General features: G+C 42.0%; 1 protein-coding gene across 1 annotated transcript; it reads left to right on the forward strand.

Moving 5' to 3' along the window:
* Positions 1-1547: 1547 nt before the first annotated feature.
* Positions 1548-14071, forward strand: LOC120039610 (COX assembly mitochondrial protein homolog). The gene is made up of 3 exons (XM_038985036.1): positions 1548-1654; positions 2398-2490; positions 13955-14071. Exons 1-3 carry the CDS (start codon positions 1636-1638, stop codon positions 14047-14049), a joined length of 207 nt encoding a protein of 68 aa, XP_038840964.1. The 5' UTR covers positions 1548-1635; the 3' UTR covers positions 14050-14071.
* The last annotated feature ends 3191 nt before the right edge of the window (positions 14072-17262 follow it).

Genomic DNA, 17262 nt, shown 5'->3' on the forward strand with positions numbered 1-17262 from the left:
TGATAGCTGTTTATGTCTGGACCTACAGCCTGATAGCTGTTTATGTCTGGACCTACAGCCTCTGTCTGATAGCTGTTTATGTCTGGACCTACAGCCCCTGTCTGATAGCTGTTTATGTCTGAACCTACAGCCTGATAGCTGTATATGTCTGGACCTCTGCCTGGCCTCCCGGGTGGCGCAGTGGTCTAGGGCACTGCATCGCAGTGCTAGCTGCGCCACCAGAGTCTCTGGGTTCACGCCCAGGCTCTGTCGCAGCCGGCCGCAACCGGGAGGTCCGTGGGGCGACGCACAATTGGCATAGCGTCGTCCGGGTTAGGGAGGGTTTGGCCGGTAGGGATATCCTTGTCTCAGTATGTAAAATGTAATAAAATGTATGCACTCTACTGTAAGTCGCTCTGGATAAGAGCGTCTGCTAAATGACTAAAATGTAAATGTAATAGCTGTTTATGTCTGGACCTACAGCCTCTGCCTGATAGCTGTTAATGTCTGGACCTACAGCCTCTGCACACACACATGATCTCACCAACGTACTGCTCTGCAACCAGACTGCAGACAAACAAACAAACACAGACACAGACACACACACATATATACCCATCTACCAGTGGAGGTAACAGACTTGCTGTGGTCCCATTTTGCACCCAGCTCCTTGTCTCATGATCGTCTCAACAACAAAAAAAGCAGCTGCAGGTTTCTCTTTGATTTCTCTCTCTGGTATTTTCTTTTGATAGATGGAAGAAGAAGGAGAAGAAGAAAGAAAACCCCTTCTGCCGCACCACCTTTCCTCTTCTAGTGGGCTGAGAGGAGACGTGGCGTTTAATGTTAGAGGACTGGTGTGAGAACTGACGGCAAACAGACAGACAGACGGGTCCTCTGCTTCTATCTGTTGTTGTGGTGGTCCAGGTGTTACATACTTACATATCAGACCTGTCGTAGATAGACCAGACACTGATGCACAAACACCTGTGGGCCTCACATGAATTCCAGACTGCCAGTCTAGAGTCTACAATAGGCGCCTACACTTCACAGGTGATTGTGGTCAGTATCCAGCATTTGGCACGGCGGCTGTGAGAAGAGACTCCAGCACCATCTTGAATGCAGCTGTGGTCAAAGCTGAAGTACATCTAGGTGAATGTTGTTATTTCTATCGTATACCAAGTTTGTTTTTGTAAGATGAAAGCCTGTTGGATATCAGGTGAGTTGCCACTGTCAACTCTTCATTTGTTGTTGAAGACAATACATCAAGTTTATTTTATATAGCCCTTCGTACATCAGCTAATATTTCGAAGTGCTGTACAGAAACCCAGCCTAAAACCCCAAACAGCAAGCAATGCAGGTGTAGAAGCACCTGTTGTACATCAACTTATTCACTTTGGTAGATCCAGTCTCATTTAAACAGATAAATTGAACCATTCTTTAACTTGACAGTTATGCGTGATGGACAATGTAATACACATTTTAAAGTGTATTTTAAAGCTTCCAAACCAGGCCTTTGTAGTTCAGAGTTGTGGAGAATTGTGGGGATTGTAGTTCGTTCCGCAGTTGCGTGACGCACCCGGAAGTAACGTGTTAATGAAGAGAGGTCACTTTGATTCAGTTTTGTAATGTTTTGATTCAGCAACACTGCTGATAATTATGGAAGCAACCAAAGCAGGTATTGTATAGACAATATGTTGAGTATCATTTTCCTATGTCGCTCTTACGGCATTGGTATAGTTGTTAAGCATCTATAGAAAAGTGTGTGGTCATACGCACATCTTTAAAAACATAACGTTAGGTTCTGGGCTAACGAAGTCTAGTGAAGAACAAGAAGGCCTGCGCCCCGTTAAAGCTCCCAATTCACCGTTTTACTGACAACGTTTCGGTCCGACACGGATCTTCGTCGAATCGAAACGTTGTCAGTAATTGGGAGCTTCAACAGTGTGCGGGGCCTTCTTGTTCTTTACTAGTTATAAAGCATGCTAGCACTAGCAGTTAGACGTCGCTAGCCAGGGCTAGCTAAGCTGGCTTCAGTAGAATCAGCATGCCATTCAATTGGCTAGCTAACTATCACAGTAAGCAAGTGTCGTAGCCGATTTAACTTTAAACTGAGTTTATTCATATACAAGTGACGTAGCTGTCATTTGGATATTTAGCGAGCTAGCTACGTCGATTTATTTAGATTGTTTTCTAACATACTAGCTAATTTAGCTATCATACTTCTAATCTTCGACGTTCATTGTTTGCGTGCTCAGAGACAACTGGGTTAGCTACGTGTTGTTAGCTCTATAGTTACCCAGCGTCTACTGTGTCTGTTTAGCTAGCTAGCTAGTTTGATGGATATGCTAAGCGCTAATATATAAGCCCTAATACAGCAGGATAACTATGACTGATGTGTGTGTGTGTGTTGTGTTCCAGAGGAGCCTTTCCTGAGGCATGTGGAGACGGATGTACTCATCCCCAAGATGATGAGGGAGAAAGCCAAGGAGCTCTGTGCTGAAAAGGTTACAGGTGAATATCTGAGATTAATAAAAACTTGTGTTAGCTAACCTGAACAAATGCTTAGGCTTTAGGTCAGCGGGCTGACAGCCTTGTGGCACCCAGGATATATGGGCTGGAACCCAAGATGGTCACAGAGATACAGTTGAAGTCAGAGGTTTGCATACACCTTAGACAAATGCATTTAAACTCAGTTTTTCACAATTCCTGACATTTAATCCTAGTAAAAATTCCCTGTTTTAGGCCAGTTAGGATCACCACTTTATTTTAAGAATGTGACATGTCAGAATAATAGTAGTGATTTATTTCAGCTTTTATTTCTTTCATCACATTCCCAGTGGGTCAGAAGTTTACATACACTCAATTAGTATTTGGTAGCATTGCCTTTTAAATTGTTTAACTTGGGTCAAACGTTTCGGGTAGCCTTCCACAAGCTTCCCACAATAAGTTGGGTGAATTTTGGCCCATTCCTCCTGACAGAGCTGGTGTAACGGAGTCAGGTTTGTAGGCCTCCTTGCTCGCACACGCTTTTTCAGTTCTGCCCACACATTTTCTATAGGATTGAGGTCAGGGCTTTGTGATGGACACTCCAATACCTTGACTTTGTTGCCCTTAAGCCATCTTGCCACAACTTTGGAAGTATGCTTGGGGTCATTGTCCATTTGGAAGACCCATTTTTGACCAAGCTTTAACTTCCTGACTGATGTCTTGAGATGTTGCTTCAATATATCCACATAATTTTCCTCCCTCATGATGCCATCTATTTTGTGAAGTGCACCAGTCCCTCCTGCAGCAAAGCACCCCCACAACATGATGCTGCCACCCCCGTGCTTCACGGTTGGGATGGTGTTCTTTGGCTTGCAAGCCTCCCCCTTTTTCCTCCAAACATAACGATGGTCATTATGGCCAAACAGTTCTATTTTTGTTTCATCAGACCAGAGGACATTTCTCCAAAAAGTACGATCTTTGTCCCCATGTGCAGTTGCAAACCGTAGTGTGGCTTTTTTTATGGCTGTTTTGGAGCAGTGGCTTCTTCCTTGCTGAGCGGCCTTTCAGGTTATGTCGATATGGGAATCGTTTTACAGTGGCTATAGATACTTTTGTACCTGTTTCCTTCAGCATCTTCACAAGGTCCTTTGCTGTTGTTCTGGGATTGATTTCCACTTTTCGCTCCAAAGTACGTTATTCTCTAGGAGACAGAACGCGTCTCCTTCCTAAGCGGTATGATGGCTGCGTGGTCCCATGGTGTTTATACTTGCGTACTATTGTCTGTACAGATGAACGTGGTACCTTCAGGCGTTTGGAAATTGCTCCCAAGGATGAACCAGACTTGTGGAGGTCTACAATTTTTTTTCTGAGGTCTTGACTGATTTCTTTAGATTTTCCCATGATGTCAAGCAAAGAGGCACAGAGTTTGAAGGTAGGCCTTGAAATACATCCACAGGTACACCTCCAATTGACTCAAATGATGTCAATTAGCCTATCAGAAGCTTTTAAAGCCATAACATAATTTTCTGGAATTTTCCAAGCTGTTTAAAGGCACAGTCAACTTAGTGTATGTAAACTGCTGACCCACTGGAATTGTGATACAGTGAATTATAAGTGAAATAATCTGTCTGTGAACAATTGTTGGAAAAATGACTTGTCATGCACAAAGTAGATGTCCTAACCGACTTGCCAAAACTAAAGTTTGTTAACAAGAAATTTGTGGAGCGGTTGAAAAACGAGTTTTAATGACTCCAACCTAGGTGTATGTAAACTTCCGGCTTCAACTGTATATCCAAAGTTCACCTCCGCTGTTTACGCACATTGTCGGGTTGCTGAGGTCTCTATGCACCTTCCCAGTTACAATCTCAAGCAAAGGCCCTATTAGAGCCCTGAGCCATGACAGAGTATTAATGGATACCTCGCCTGTTGCGTATCTCTGTGTTTCTCTGTTGCGTTGATCTGGCTGTCACGCCCTGTCTGAAAACCAGTCAGAAGTAGATGACCCGATGAAGGGGGAAAAAAGACCGTCAAGGCATTTTCTATCTCGATCAAACCTGATCTGGTGGTTAAATATGAATATCCCTCTTGATACAATTAACTTCCTCTTTTCTGTCCCCAACGCCCTTTTTTTTTTTATAGCAGTGTTTATGCTAACTTTATTATAAGGAGTGTAGACTGTTGATCTGATTGTGTTATAGCTCAACGTGTTGGCCTAACAGAAACTTGGCAAAATGTTCTCTATTTTACAGGAAGATACTTGTAACAGACTACAGTTAAATGTTGAATGGTAACATCTCTAAATTCACTTTATGTTGCTGGCATCAGCGTTTTTATTTATTTTTGAAATCTTACGGAGTCTCCGGCCGCTGCTGTAATGTTGTTGCAGGGCATTTCCACGGCAACGGAATGATGCTGAGACTCCGATTTTTCACTTTAAAATGTGTCAAACAAAAAAAACTAATGATTGTAAAGTTAAACAAACCATACAACTCGATGCATAAAGACTACTTTGAACAATTTACACCAATTTTTTTTTGTTATACAAAAAACACATTTTCTTGAAGAACAGTCTAGATGCACCGTTTTGGCACCAGCCGCACAAACTCATTCTTTTTCCAAAATGTACATCTGCACTGTTCAAGTAAATGTGTTTTTTCTGTCAAATGTTCTTTGAAAATTGTTAAAAGTATTTGTGCATAGAGTTGTATTGTTTTAAGTTAGCATTCATTGTTTTTTTTGTTGTTGTCTGGCGTCCATTTTAAAGTGAAAACGTCTCTGCATCATTCTGTTACGGTGGGATTGCCCAACAGCAACTCGTGGTGTTGCATAGGTGCTTCGATTGTGGTTAGGCCTAAAGCCTGTCCTCTTTATCCTCTGAGGCTGCACGCCCGCTGCTGCTCGCCCAGAGAGACACAGCCCTCGAGGTGACAGGGCTGTGGAAATCCCCTTCTGGTCTCCTCTCTGCCCCCTCCTTTTCACACCTCCAGCCCAGCCCTAGCTGCTGTATTGCCTGCATACTACTCTATTTGTATTACTGATGTTTGCAGCGGCTGTTTGCTCTGGCTCTGACCTGGCTCTGACCTGTGTGTTTGTGCATTAGTGTATGTTATGTAATGTTGTTTAGTTAAATGCAGTTCCATAAAACATCTGTCAGAGACGGTGTGTTTTCTTGGTGTTTATTCTGATCAGAGACGGTGTGTTTACTCTGATCAGAGACGGTGTGTTTACTCTGATCAGAGACGGTGTGTTTACTCTGATCTGAGACGGTGTGTTTTCTTGGTGTTTACTCTGATCAGAGACGGTGTGTTTTCTTGGTGTTTACTCTGATCAGAGACGGTGTGTTTACTCTGATCAGAGACGGTGTGTTTTCTTGGTGTTTACTCTGATCAGAGACGGTGTGTTTACTCTGATCAGAGACGGTGTGTTTTCTTGGTGTTTACTCTGATCTGACGACGACCCGTAGTGCAGAAGCTTCTTTCTCCACTAGTCTACCAGAATGACATCACCTCTTCAAACCCATGCCCTGCCCTATTCTAAGACACGTGTCCTTACTACGGCACTGATTGGATCAGCTACTTCAGAACAGTCACATGTGTCCTTACTACGGCACTGATTGGATCAGCTACTTCAGAACAGTCACATGTGTCCTTACTACGGCACTGATTGGATCAGCTACTTCAGAACAGTCACATGTGTCCTTACTACGGCACTGATTGGATCAGCTACTTCAGAACAGTCACATGTGTCCTTACTACGGCACTGATTGGATCAGCTACTTCAGAACAGTCACATGTGTCCTTACTACGGCACTGATTGGATCAGCTACTTCAGAACAGTCACATGTGTCCTTACTACGGCACTGATTGGATCAGCTACTTCAGAACAGTCACATGTGTCCTTACTACGGCACTGATTGGATCAGCTACTTCAGAACAGTCACATGTGTCCTTACTACGGCACTGATTGGATCAGCTACTTCAGAACAGTCACATGTGTCCTTACTACGGCACTGATTGGATCAGCTACTTCAGAACAGTCACATGTGTCCTTACTACGGGGCCTGATTGGATCAGCTACTTCAGAACAGTCACATGTGTCCTTACTACGGCACTGATTGGATCAGCTACTTCAGAACAGTCACATGTGTCCTTACTACGGCACTGATTGGATCAGCTACTTCAGAACAGTCACATGTGTCCTTACTACGGCACTGATTGGATCAGCTACTTCAGAACAGTCACATGTGTCCTTACTACGGCACTGATTGGATCAGCTACTTCAGAACAGTCAGCTCACCGTATCTCATCATCACATAGATGATTATGTAGAGTTGATTGATGTCAGTTTTGTCTGGGGACTCAGATTAGGAGATTATAATTTTAGTGGGGGGGGGGGGGGGTGTTGTGATAATCCCTCACTAGTCCATACCTCCTCATGAAGGCCCCTTCCTCTCACTACCACGTAGTCTCTAGTGGAGATCACTGGATAATTGGCCGCGTGGCACCCTATTCCCTAATGGGTCCTGGGTAAAAGTAGTGCACTATGTAGGGAATAGGGTGCCATTGGGTCCTGGTCTAAAGTAGTGCACTATGTAGGGAATAGGGTGCCATTGGGTCCTGGTCTAAAGTAGTGCACTATATAGGGAATAGGGTGTCATTTGGGAGGCTGCCTCTGAGATCACTGTCACTGTGTTGGGTGACTACTGATGTGTGATGGGATACCAGAGGCAGTGTCAGGCCCCCAGTACAGTCCTCTGAGATCACTATCACTGTGTTGGGTGACTACTGATGTGTGATGGGATACCAGAGGCAGTGTCAGGCCCCCAGTACAGTCCTCTGAGATCACTATCACTGTGTTGGGTGACTACTGATGTGTGATGGGATACCAGAGGCAGTGTCAGGCCCCCAAGTACAGTCCTCTGAGATCACTGTCACTGTGTTGGGTGACTACTGTTGTGTGATGGGATACCAGAGGCAGTGTCAGGCCCCCAGTACAGTCCTCTGAGATCACTATCACTGTGTTGGGTGACTACTGATGTGTGATGGGATACCAGAGGCAGTGTCAGGCCCCCAAGTACAGTCCTCTGAGATCACTGTCACTGTGTTGGGTGACTACTGTTGTGTGATGGGATACCAGAGGCAGTGTCAGGCCCCCAGTACAGTCCTCTGAGATCACTGTGTTGGGTGATGGGATACCAGAGGCAGTGTCAGACCCCCAGTACAGTCCTCTGAGATTACTGTGTTGGGTGACTACTGATGTGTGATGGGATACCAGAGGCAGTGTCAGGCCCCCAGTACAGTCCTCTGAGATCACTGTGTTGTGTGATGGGATACCAGAGGCAGTGTCAGGCCCCCAGTACAGTCCTCTGAGATTACTGTGTTGGGTGACTACTGATGTGTGATGGGATACCAGAGGCAGTGTCAGGCCCCCAGTACAGTCCTCTGAGATCACTGTGTTGTGTGATGGGATACCAGAGGCAGTGTCAGGCCCCCAGTACAGTCCTCTGAGATCACTGTGTTGGGTGATGGGATACCAGAGGCAGTGTCAGACCCCCAGTACAGTCCTCTGTGTTTCTGTTCTGCTGATTTACATTAGTCACACTGTTCTGCCTCGTCAAATTGCTTCTGCAGGTTTTTCTCCATTCTGATGAAAGCACGTCGTCGTCGTGGTGATAATCACGCTGATCATAACAGGGAGATTATTAGGATGAGTTTGCATCCCAAACGCTGCCCTATTCTCTATACAGTGTACTGCTGTTGAGCAGGGCCCTGGTCAACAACAAAAAGTAGTGCACTTCGTAGGGGTTAGGATACATTGTCATTTTGGGATGCATTCCATTGTTGTTTATGAGACGCTGGAGACGGGGGGGGGGGCGGGGGGGGGGGGGGGGGGGCTCAGCTAATTAAAGTCAGCCAAAGACCTGGCTAACAGCGTGAAGAGACGAGGCCAGGATCCTTCTGCACCTCTTTAGCACCACCAACACAATGGCACCTTTTCATCCACAACACCTTGATACCAGTTAAAGGATTGACAGGAGAAATATATATATTTATCTCTGTAGTCTAACGCAGTTCGGCCTAATGGCCAACTCCCTCTCTGTATGATTCACCTTGCACTCAGATGTTTGTCAGGGTCTCAACTGCTTGGACAAACATCATGTCTTTTTTATGAAATGGTTAGAAAATGAGAATCCTTGTTAAGTCGACCATCTCAGCCCTAAATGTGTCTTCTACGGTCTAACTAAAAGAGACACACAGAGTTCTGTATGTTATTCAGAGTTACTATAGACCTCGTTGGTTTACAGAGTTACTATAGACCTCGTTGGTTTACAGAGTTACTATAGACCTCGTTGGTTTACAGAGTTACTATAGACCTCGTTGGTTTACAGAGTTACTATAGACCTCGTTGGTTTACAGAGTTACTATAGACCTCGTTGGTTTACAGAGTTACTATAGACCTCGTTGGTTTACAGAGTTACTATAGACCTCGTTGGTTTACAGAGTTACTATAGACCTCGTTGGTTTACAGAGTTACTATAGACCTCGTTGGTTTACAGAGTTACTATAGACCTCGTTGGTTTACAGAGTTACTATAGACCTCGTTGGTTTACAGAGTAACTATAGACCTCGTTGGTTTTCAGAGTTCTGTATGTTATTTAGAGTAACTATAGACCTCGTTGGTTTACAGAGTTACTATAGACCTCGTTGGTTTACAGAGTTACTATAGACCTCGTTGGTTTACAGAGTTACTATAGACCTCGTTGGTTTACAGAGTAACTATAGACCTCGTTGGTTTACAGAGTTCTGTATGTTATTTAGAGTTACTATAGACCTCGTTGGTTTACAGAGTTACTATAGACCTCGTTGGTTTACAGAGTTCTGTATGTTATTCAGAGTTACTATAGACCTCGTTGGTTTACAGAGTAGCTATAGACCTCGTTGGTTTACAGAGTTCTGTATGTTATTCAGAGTTACTATAGACCTCGTTGGTTTACAGAGTTACTATAGACCTCGTTGGTTTACAGAGTAACTATAGACCTCGTTGGTTTACAGACTAACTATAGACCTCGTTGGTTTACAGAGTTCTGTATGTTATTCAGAGTTACTGTAGACCTCGTTGGTTTACAGAGTTACTATAGACCTCGTTGGTTTACAGAGTAACTATAGACCTCGTTGGTTTACAGACTAACTATAGACCTCGTTGGTTTACAGAGTTCTGTATGTTATTCAGAGTAACTATAGACCTCGTTGGTTTACAGAGTAACTATAGACCTCGTTGGTTTACAGAGTTACTATAGACCTCGTTGGTTTACAGAGTAACTATAGACCTCGTTGGTTTACAGAGTAACTATAGACCTCGTTGGTTTACAGAGTAACTATAGACCTCGTTGGTTTACAGAGTAACTATAGACCTCGTTGGTTTACAGAGTTCTATATGTTATTCAGAGTAACTATAGACCTCGTTGGTTTACAGAGTAACTATAGACCTCGTTGGTTTACAGAGTTACTATAGACCTCGTTGGTTTACAGAGTAACTATAGACCTCGTTGGTTTACAGAGTTCTATATGTTATTCAGAGTAACTATAGACCTCGTTGGTTTACAGAGTAACTATAGACCTCGTTGGTTTACAGAGTAACTATAGACCTCGTTGGTTTACAGAGTAACTATAGACCTCGTTGGTTTACAGAGTTCTATATGTTATTCAGAGTAACTATAGACCTCGTTGGTTTACAGAGTTACTATAGACCTCGTTGGTTTACAGAGTTACTATAGACCTCGTTGGTTTACAGAGTTCTGTATGTTATTCAGAGTTACTATAGACCTCGTTGGTTTACAGAGTTACTATAGACCTCGTTGGTTTACAGAGTTACTATAGACCTCGTTGGTTTACAGAGTTACTATAGACCTCGTTGGTTTACAGAGTTACTATAGACCTCGTTGGTTTACAGAGTAACTATAGACCTCGTTGGTTTACAGAGTTACTATAGACCTCGTTGGTTTACAGAGTAACTATAGACCTCGTTGGTTTTCAGAGTTCTGTATGTTATTTAGAGTAACTATAGACCTCGTTGGTTTACAGAGTTACTATAGACCTCGTTGGTTTACAGAGTTACTATAGACCTCGTTGGTTTACAGAGTTCTGTATGTTATTTAGAGTAACTATATACCTCGTTGGTTTACAGAGTTACTATAGACCTCGTTGGTTTACAGAGTTACTATAGACCTCGTTGGTTTACAGAGTAACTGTAGACCTCGTTGGTTTACAGAGTTACTATAGACCTCGTTGGTTTACAGAGTTACTATAGACCTCGTTGGTTTACAGAGTTACTATAGACCTCGTTGGTTTACAGAGTTACTATAGACCTCGTTGGTTTACAGAGTTCTGTATGTTATTTAGAGTAACTATAGACCTCGTTGGTTTACAGAGTTACTATAGACCTCGTTGGTTTACAGAGTTACTATAGAACTCGTTGGTTTACAGAGTTACTATAGACCTCGTTGGTTTACAGAGTTACTATAGACCTCGTTGGTTTACAGAGTTACTATAGACCTCGTTGGTTTACAGAGTTACTATAGACCTCGTTGGTTTACAGAGTAACTGTAGACCTCGTTGGTTTACAGAGTTCTGTATGTTATTCAGAGTAACTATAGACCTCGTTGGTTTACAGAGTTACTATAGACCTCGTTGGTTTACAGAGTTACTATAGACCTCGTTGGTTTACAGAGTTACTATAGACCTCGTTGGTTTACAGAGTTCTGTATGTTATTCAGACTACCTATAGATCATTAGTGTTGAGCGATTAACGTCCATTTCCTATTTCTTCCGGTTATTAAACAACTACTTGACCGATGTCGTTTCAATTACTTGAATTCCATTTAGTTCGTTTTTTTTGGGGAGCCCAAATCATTCATGAGAGAAATCAGAGAAATCAAGTCAATAACGATGTGGGGAAGCGCTGGGTTGAAGGGAGTTGTAGTTTCCATAAGTAAATATTCAACCTAGTTCAGCGCAGAAACGTGATAATGAACTACACTGAACAAAACATATAAGCGCAACATGTAAATTTTGTGCAAAAATTGGTTTACATCCCTGTCAGGGAGCATTTCTCCTTTGCCAAGATAATCCGTCCACCTAACAGATGTGGCATATTGTGCTGGGGACAATAAAAGGCCACTCAAAAATGTGCAGTTTTGTCAAACAACACAATGCCATGTTGAGGGAGCACGCAATTGGCATGCTGACTGCAGGAATGTCCACCAGAGCTGTTGCCAGAGGCTTGAATGTTAATTTCTCTACCATAAGCCACCTCCAATGTCGTTTTAGACATTTTGGCAGTTACGTCCAACCGGACTAAAAATCACAGACCAGGTGTAACCACTCCATCCCAGGGATCGTCTGAGACCAGCCACCAGGACAGCTGATGAAACTCAGGAGTATTTCTGTCTGTCATAAAGCTCTTTTTGGGGGGGGGGGGAAACTAATTCTGATTGGCTGGTTTCCTTATATGAACTGTAACTTGGTTAAAATCTTTAAATTGTTGCGTTTTATATTTTTTGCTCAGTGTATAATGACCATAATCCATTGCACCATTTTTTTATGACACAGAGACGGATCAAAGAGGTGAAGCGAGACGTTTCACTCTTCACTAAAATCTGTCCAAAATTAATCCCAATGCGTTAAAATGATCTTATTTTTGGACCTAAGCTTGTCGCCCGCCTTTGGGACAAACACTCCCATTTTGTTAGGGCAGCGATATGAGCATTACGCCTGCTACGTTAAATACACACAGACCGCATAGACCACATGGGGCGGCAGGGTAGCCTAGTGGTTAGAGCGTTGGACTAGTAACCGAAAGGTCGCAAGATTGAATCCCCAAGCTGACACGGTACAAATCTGTCGTTCTGCCACTGAACAAGGCAGTTAACAGTTAACTAGGCCGTCATTGAAAATAAGAATTAGTTCTTAACTGACTTGCCTAGTTAAATAAAGGTAAATTAAAATGACAGAGGACTGTACACAACTAGGAGAGGGGGTAGAGACAGTTAGTGCTTTATCTTCTGTTGAAGAACTAGTCAAAAAAAAATTACATTTACATTTTAGTCATTTAGCAGACGCTCTTATCCAGAGCGACTTACAGTAGAGTGCATACATTTTATTACATACATTTTTATTACATTTTACATACTGAGACAAGGATATCCCTACCGGCCAAACCCTCCCTAACCCGGACGACGCTATGCCAATTGTGCGTCGCCCCACGGACCTCCCGGTTGCGGCCGGCTGCGACAGAGCCTGGGCGCGAACCCAGAGACTCTGGTGGCGCAGCTAGCACTGCGATGCAGGGCCCTAGACCACTGCGCCACCCGGGAGGTTGGCGCAAATGATTTGAGCAGACCGCTCTGCAGTGTACTTAGGCACGCTAGCTAAATAGGATGACTTAGGCCTCTCCTCTGTATGAATAGAAAGCCCTATTGACTCAGTATGGGGAGCACTGGGCGCTAGATGGCCTGGCTGGCTGCTTCTGCCTGAGCAGAGATCAGATAACCAACCTCATAAAGCACTATTCTACATGTAATGGCCTCTCCTCTGTATTAATAGAAAGCCCTATTGACTCAGCACTATTCTACATGTATGGCCTCTCCTCTGTATGAATAGAAAGCCCTATTGACTCAGCACTATTCTACATGTATGGCCTCTCCTCTGTATGAATAGAAAGCCCTATTGACTCAGTATGGGGAGCACTGGGCGCTAGATGGCCTGGCTGGCTGCTTCTGCCTGAGCAGAGATCAGATAACCAACCTCATTAAGCACCATTCTACATGTAATGGCCTCTCCTCTGTATGAATAGTTTAGATTGCTTTTCCATTCATATTAATAGCCAGATGGACCTGGTCTGTGTGAAAGACATTGTTATAATGGACCATACCAGCCAGATGGTTGTGGACAGAAACACCAACCACAAGTATGAATACATATGATGGAGTCTCTCTTTTTAACTTCAGCCTGGCGGTAGAGGAAGCATTGGTGCTGTGGTAAGATAAGAGGCCTGTCAGTACTCACTACGGTAGTATCTACGTTCACCAGGCTTGTCACCGTGTGGCAGAGATGCCTAGCAGAGACAGTATGGTTGGCTGTCCCCTCTCTCTCCTCTCAGCCTGTGGCTACACTCAGATTGGCAGAGAGGGGGACAGATTTGAAAAAGACATGACTTGTTTACACTGGGGCTCTTATCCTGGCTGCCTTTAAAAAAAAGTCCCTGTCAGTGGTGATGTACTGGTTAAATCTGTCTCCTTCCATCTATCTGGTTTCAGCGTTCAACCACTGCTGTAAAGAGACTGGCTTTCTGATGGTGTTAATGTACTGGTTAAATCTGTCTCCTTCCATCTATCTGGTTTCAGCGTTCAACCACTGCTGTAAAGAGACTGGCTTCCTGATGGTGTTAATGTACTGGTTAAATCTGTCTCCTTCCATCTATCTGGTTTCAGCGTTCAACCACTGCTGTAAAGAGACTGGCTTCCTGATGGTGTTCAAGTGTCGTGATGAGAACGCTGCCCTGAAGGAGTGTCTCACCGTACAGTGAGTCAACTAACTCACACCTCATGTCATCAATAAGGCTTCATAAAACATCTCTTTTATTTACAGTTTAAACACATAGATTTATTTCATGTTTTTTAACCATTTAACAAATTATATAAAGTCCAATACATTTATTTTTTTCTGGTATATTCTTCATACTAGTTCTGACTCAGTGTTCTAATGATAACTGTTCTTCATACTAGTTCTGACTCAGTGTTCTAATGATAACTGTTCTTCATACTGACTCAGTGTTCTAATGATAACTGTTCTTCATACTAGTTCTGACTCAGTGTTCTAATGATAACTGTTCTTCATACTAGTTCTGACTCAGTGTTCTAATGATAACTGTTCTTCATACTAGTTCTGACTCAGTGTTCTAATGATAACTGTTCTTCATACTAGTTCTGACTCAGTGCTCTAATGATAACTGTTCTTCATACTAGTTCTGACTCAGTGCTCTAATGATAACTGTTCTTCATACTAGTTCTGACTCAGTGTTCTAATGATAACTGTTCTTCATACTAGTTCTGACTCAGTGTTCTAATGATAACTGTTCTTCATACTAGTTCTGACTCAGTGTTCTAATGATAACTGTTCTTCATACTAGTTCTGACTCAGTGCTCTAATGATAACTGTTCTTCATACTAGTTCTGACTCAGTGCTCTAATGATAACTGTTCTTCATACTAGTTCTGACTCAGTGTTCTAATGATAACTGTTCTTCATACTAGTTCTGACTCAGTGCTCTAATGATAACTGTTCTTCATACTAGTTCTGACTCAGTGTTCTAATGATAACTGTTCTTCATACTAGTTCTGACTCAGTGTTCTAATGATAACTGTTCTTCATACTGACTCAGTGTTCTAATGATAACTGTTCTTCATACTAGTTCTGACTCAGTGTTCTAATGATAACTGTTCTTCATACTGACTCAGTGTTCTAATGATAACTGTTCTTCATACTAGTTCTGACTCAGTGTTCTAATGATAACTGTTCTTCATACTAGTTCTGACTCAGTGTTCTAATGATAACTGTTCTTCATACTAGTTCTGACTCAGTGTTCTAATGATAACTGTTCTTCATACTGACTCAGTGTTCTAATGATAACTGTTCTTCATACTAGTTCTGACTCAGTGTTCTAATGATAACTGTTCTTCATACTAGTTCTGACTCAGTGCTCTAATGATAACTGTTCTTCATACTAGTTCTGACTCAGTGCTCTAATGATAACTGTTCTTCATACTAGTTCTGACTCAGTGCTCTAATGATAACTGTTCTTCAAACTAGTTCTGACTCAGTGCTCTAATGATAACTGTTCTTCATACTAGTTCTGACTCAGTGCTCTAATGATAACTGTTCTTCATACTAGTTCTGACTCAGTGCTCTAATGATAACTGTTCTTCATACTAGTTCTGACTCAGTGCTCTAATGATAACTGTTCTTCATACTAGTTCTGACTCAGTGCTCTAATGATAACTGTTCTTCATACTAGTTCTGACTCAGTGTTCTAATGATAACTGTTCTTCATACTAGTTCTGACTCAGTGTTCTAATGATAACTGTTCTTCATACTAGTTCTGACTCAGTGTTCTAATGATAACTGTTCTTCATACTAGTTCTGACTCAGTGTTCTAATGATACTGTTCTTCATACTAGTTCTGACTCAGTGCTCTAATGATAACTGTTCTTCATACTAGTTCTGACTCAGTGTTTTAATGATAACTGTTCTTCATACTAGTTCTGACTCAGTGTTCTAATGATAACTGTTCTTCATACTGACTCAGTGTTCTAATGATAACTGTTCTTCATACTAGTTCTGACTCAGTGTTCTAATGATAACTGTTCTTCATACTGACTCAGTGTTCTAATGATAACTGTTCTTCATACTAGTTCTGACTCAGTGCTCTAATGATAACTGTTCTTCATACTAGTTCTGACTCAGTGTTCTAATGATAACTGTTCTTCATACTAGTTCTGACTCAGTGTTCTAATGATAACTGTTCTTCATACTAGTTCTGCCTCAGTGCTCTAATGATAACTGTTCTTCATACTAGTTCTGACTCAGTGCTCTAATGATAACTGTTCTTCATACTAGTTCTGACTCAGTGCTCTAATGATAACTGTTCTTCATACTAGTTCTGACTCAGTGCTCTAATGATAACTGTTCTTCATACTAGTTCTGACTCAGTGCTCTAATGATAACTGTTCTTCATACTAGTTCTGACTCAGTGCTCTAATGATAACTGTTCTTCATACTAGTTCTGACTCAGTGTTCTAATGATAACTGTTCTTCATACTAGTTCTGACTCAGTGTTCTAATGATAACTGTTCTTCATACTAATTTCTGACTCAGTGTTCTAATGATAACTGTTCTTCATACTAGTTCTGACTCAGTGTTCTAATGATAACTGTTCTTCATACTGACTCAGTGTTCTAATGATAACTGTTCTTCATACTAGTTCTGACTCAGTGTTCTAATGATAACTGTTCTTCATACTAGTTCTGACTCAGTGTTCTAATGATAACTGTTCTTCATACTAGTTCTGACTCAGTGTTCTAATGATAACTGTTCTTCATACTAGTTCTGACTCAGTGCTCTAATGATAACTGTTCTTCATACTAGTTCTGACTCAGTGCTCTAATGATAACTGTTCTTCATACTAGTTCTGACTCAGTGTTCTAATGATAACTGTTCTTCATACTAGTTCTGACTCAGTGTTCTAATGATAACTGTTCTTCATACTAGTTCTGACTCAGTGCTCTAATGATAACTGTTCTTCATACTAGTTCTGACTCAGTGTTCTAATGATAACTGTTCTTCATACTAGTTCTGACTCAGTGTTCTAATGATAACTGTTCTTCATACTAGTTCTGACTCAGTGTTCTAATGATAACTGTTCTTCATACTAGTTCTGACTCAGTGCTCTAATGATAACTGTTCTTCATACTGACTCAGTGTTCTAATGATAACTGTTATTCATACTGACTCAGTGTTCTAATGATAACTGTTCTTCATACTAGTTCTGACTCAGTGTTCTAATGATAACTGTTCTTCATACTAGTTCTGACTCAGTGTTCTAATGATAACTGTTCTTCATACTAGTTCTGACTCAGTGTTCTAATGATAACTGTTCTTCATACTAGTTCTGACTCAGTGCTCTAATGATAACTGTTCTTCATACTAGTTCTGACTCAGTGCTCTAATGATAACTGTTCTTC

The sequence above is a fragment of the Salvelinus namaycush genome, unplaced genomic scaffold, assembly GCF_016432855.1.
Source record: "Salvelinus namaycush isolate Seneca unplaced genomic scaffold, SaNama_1.0 Scaffold2840, whole genome shotgun sequence".
Classification (NCBI taxonomy): domain Eukaryota; kingdom Metazoa; phylum Chordata; class Actinopteri; order Salmoniformes; family Salmonidae; genus Salvelinus; species Salvelinus namaycush.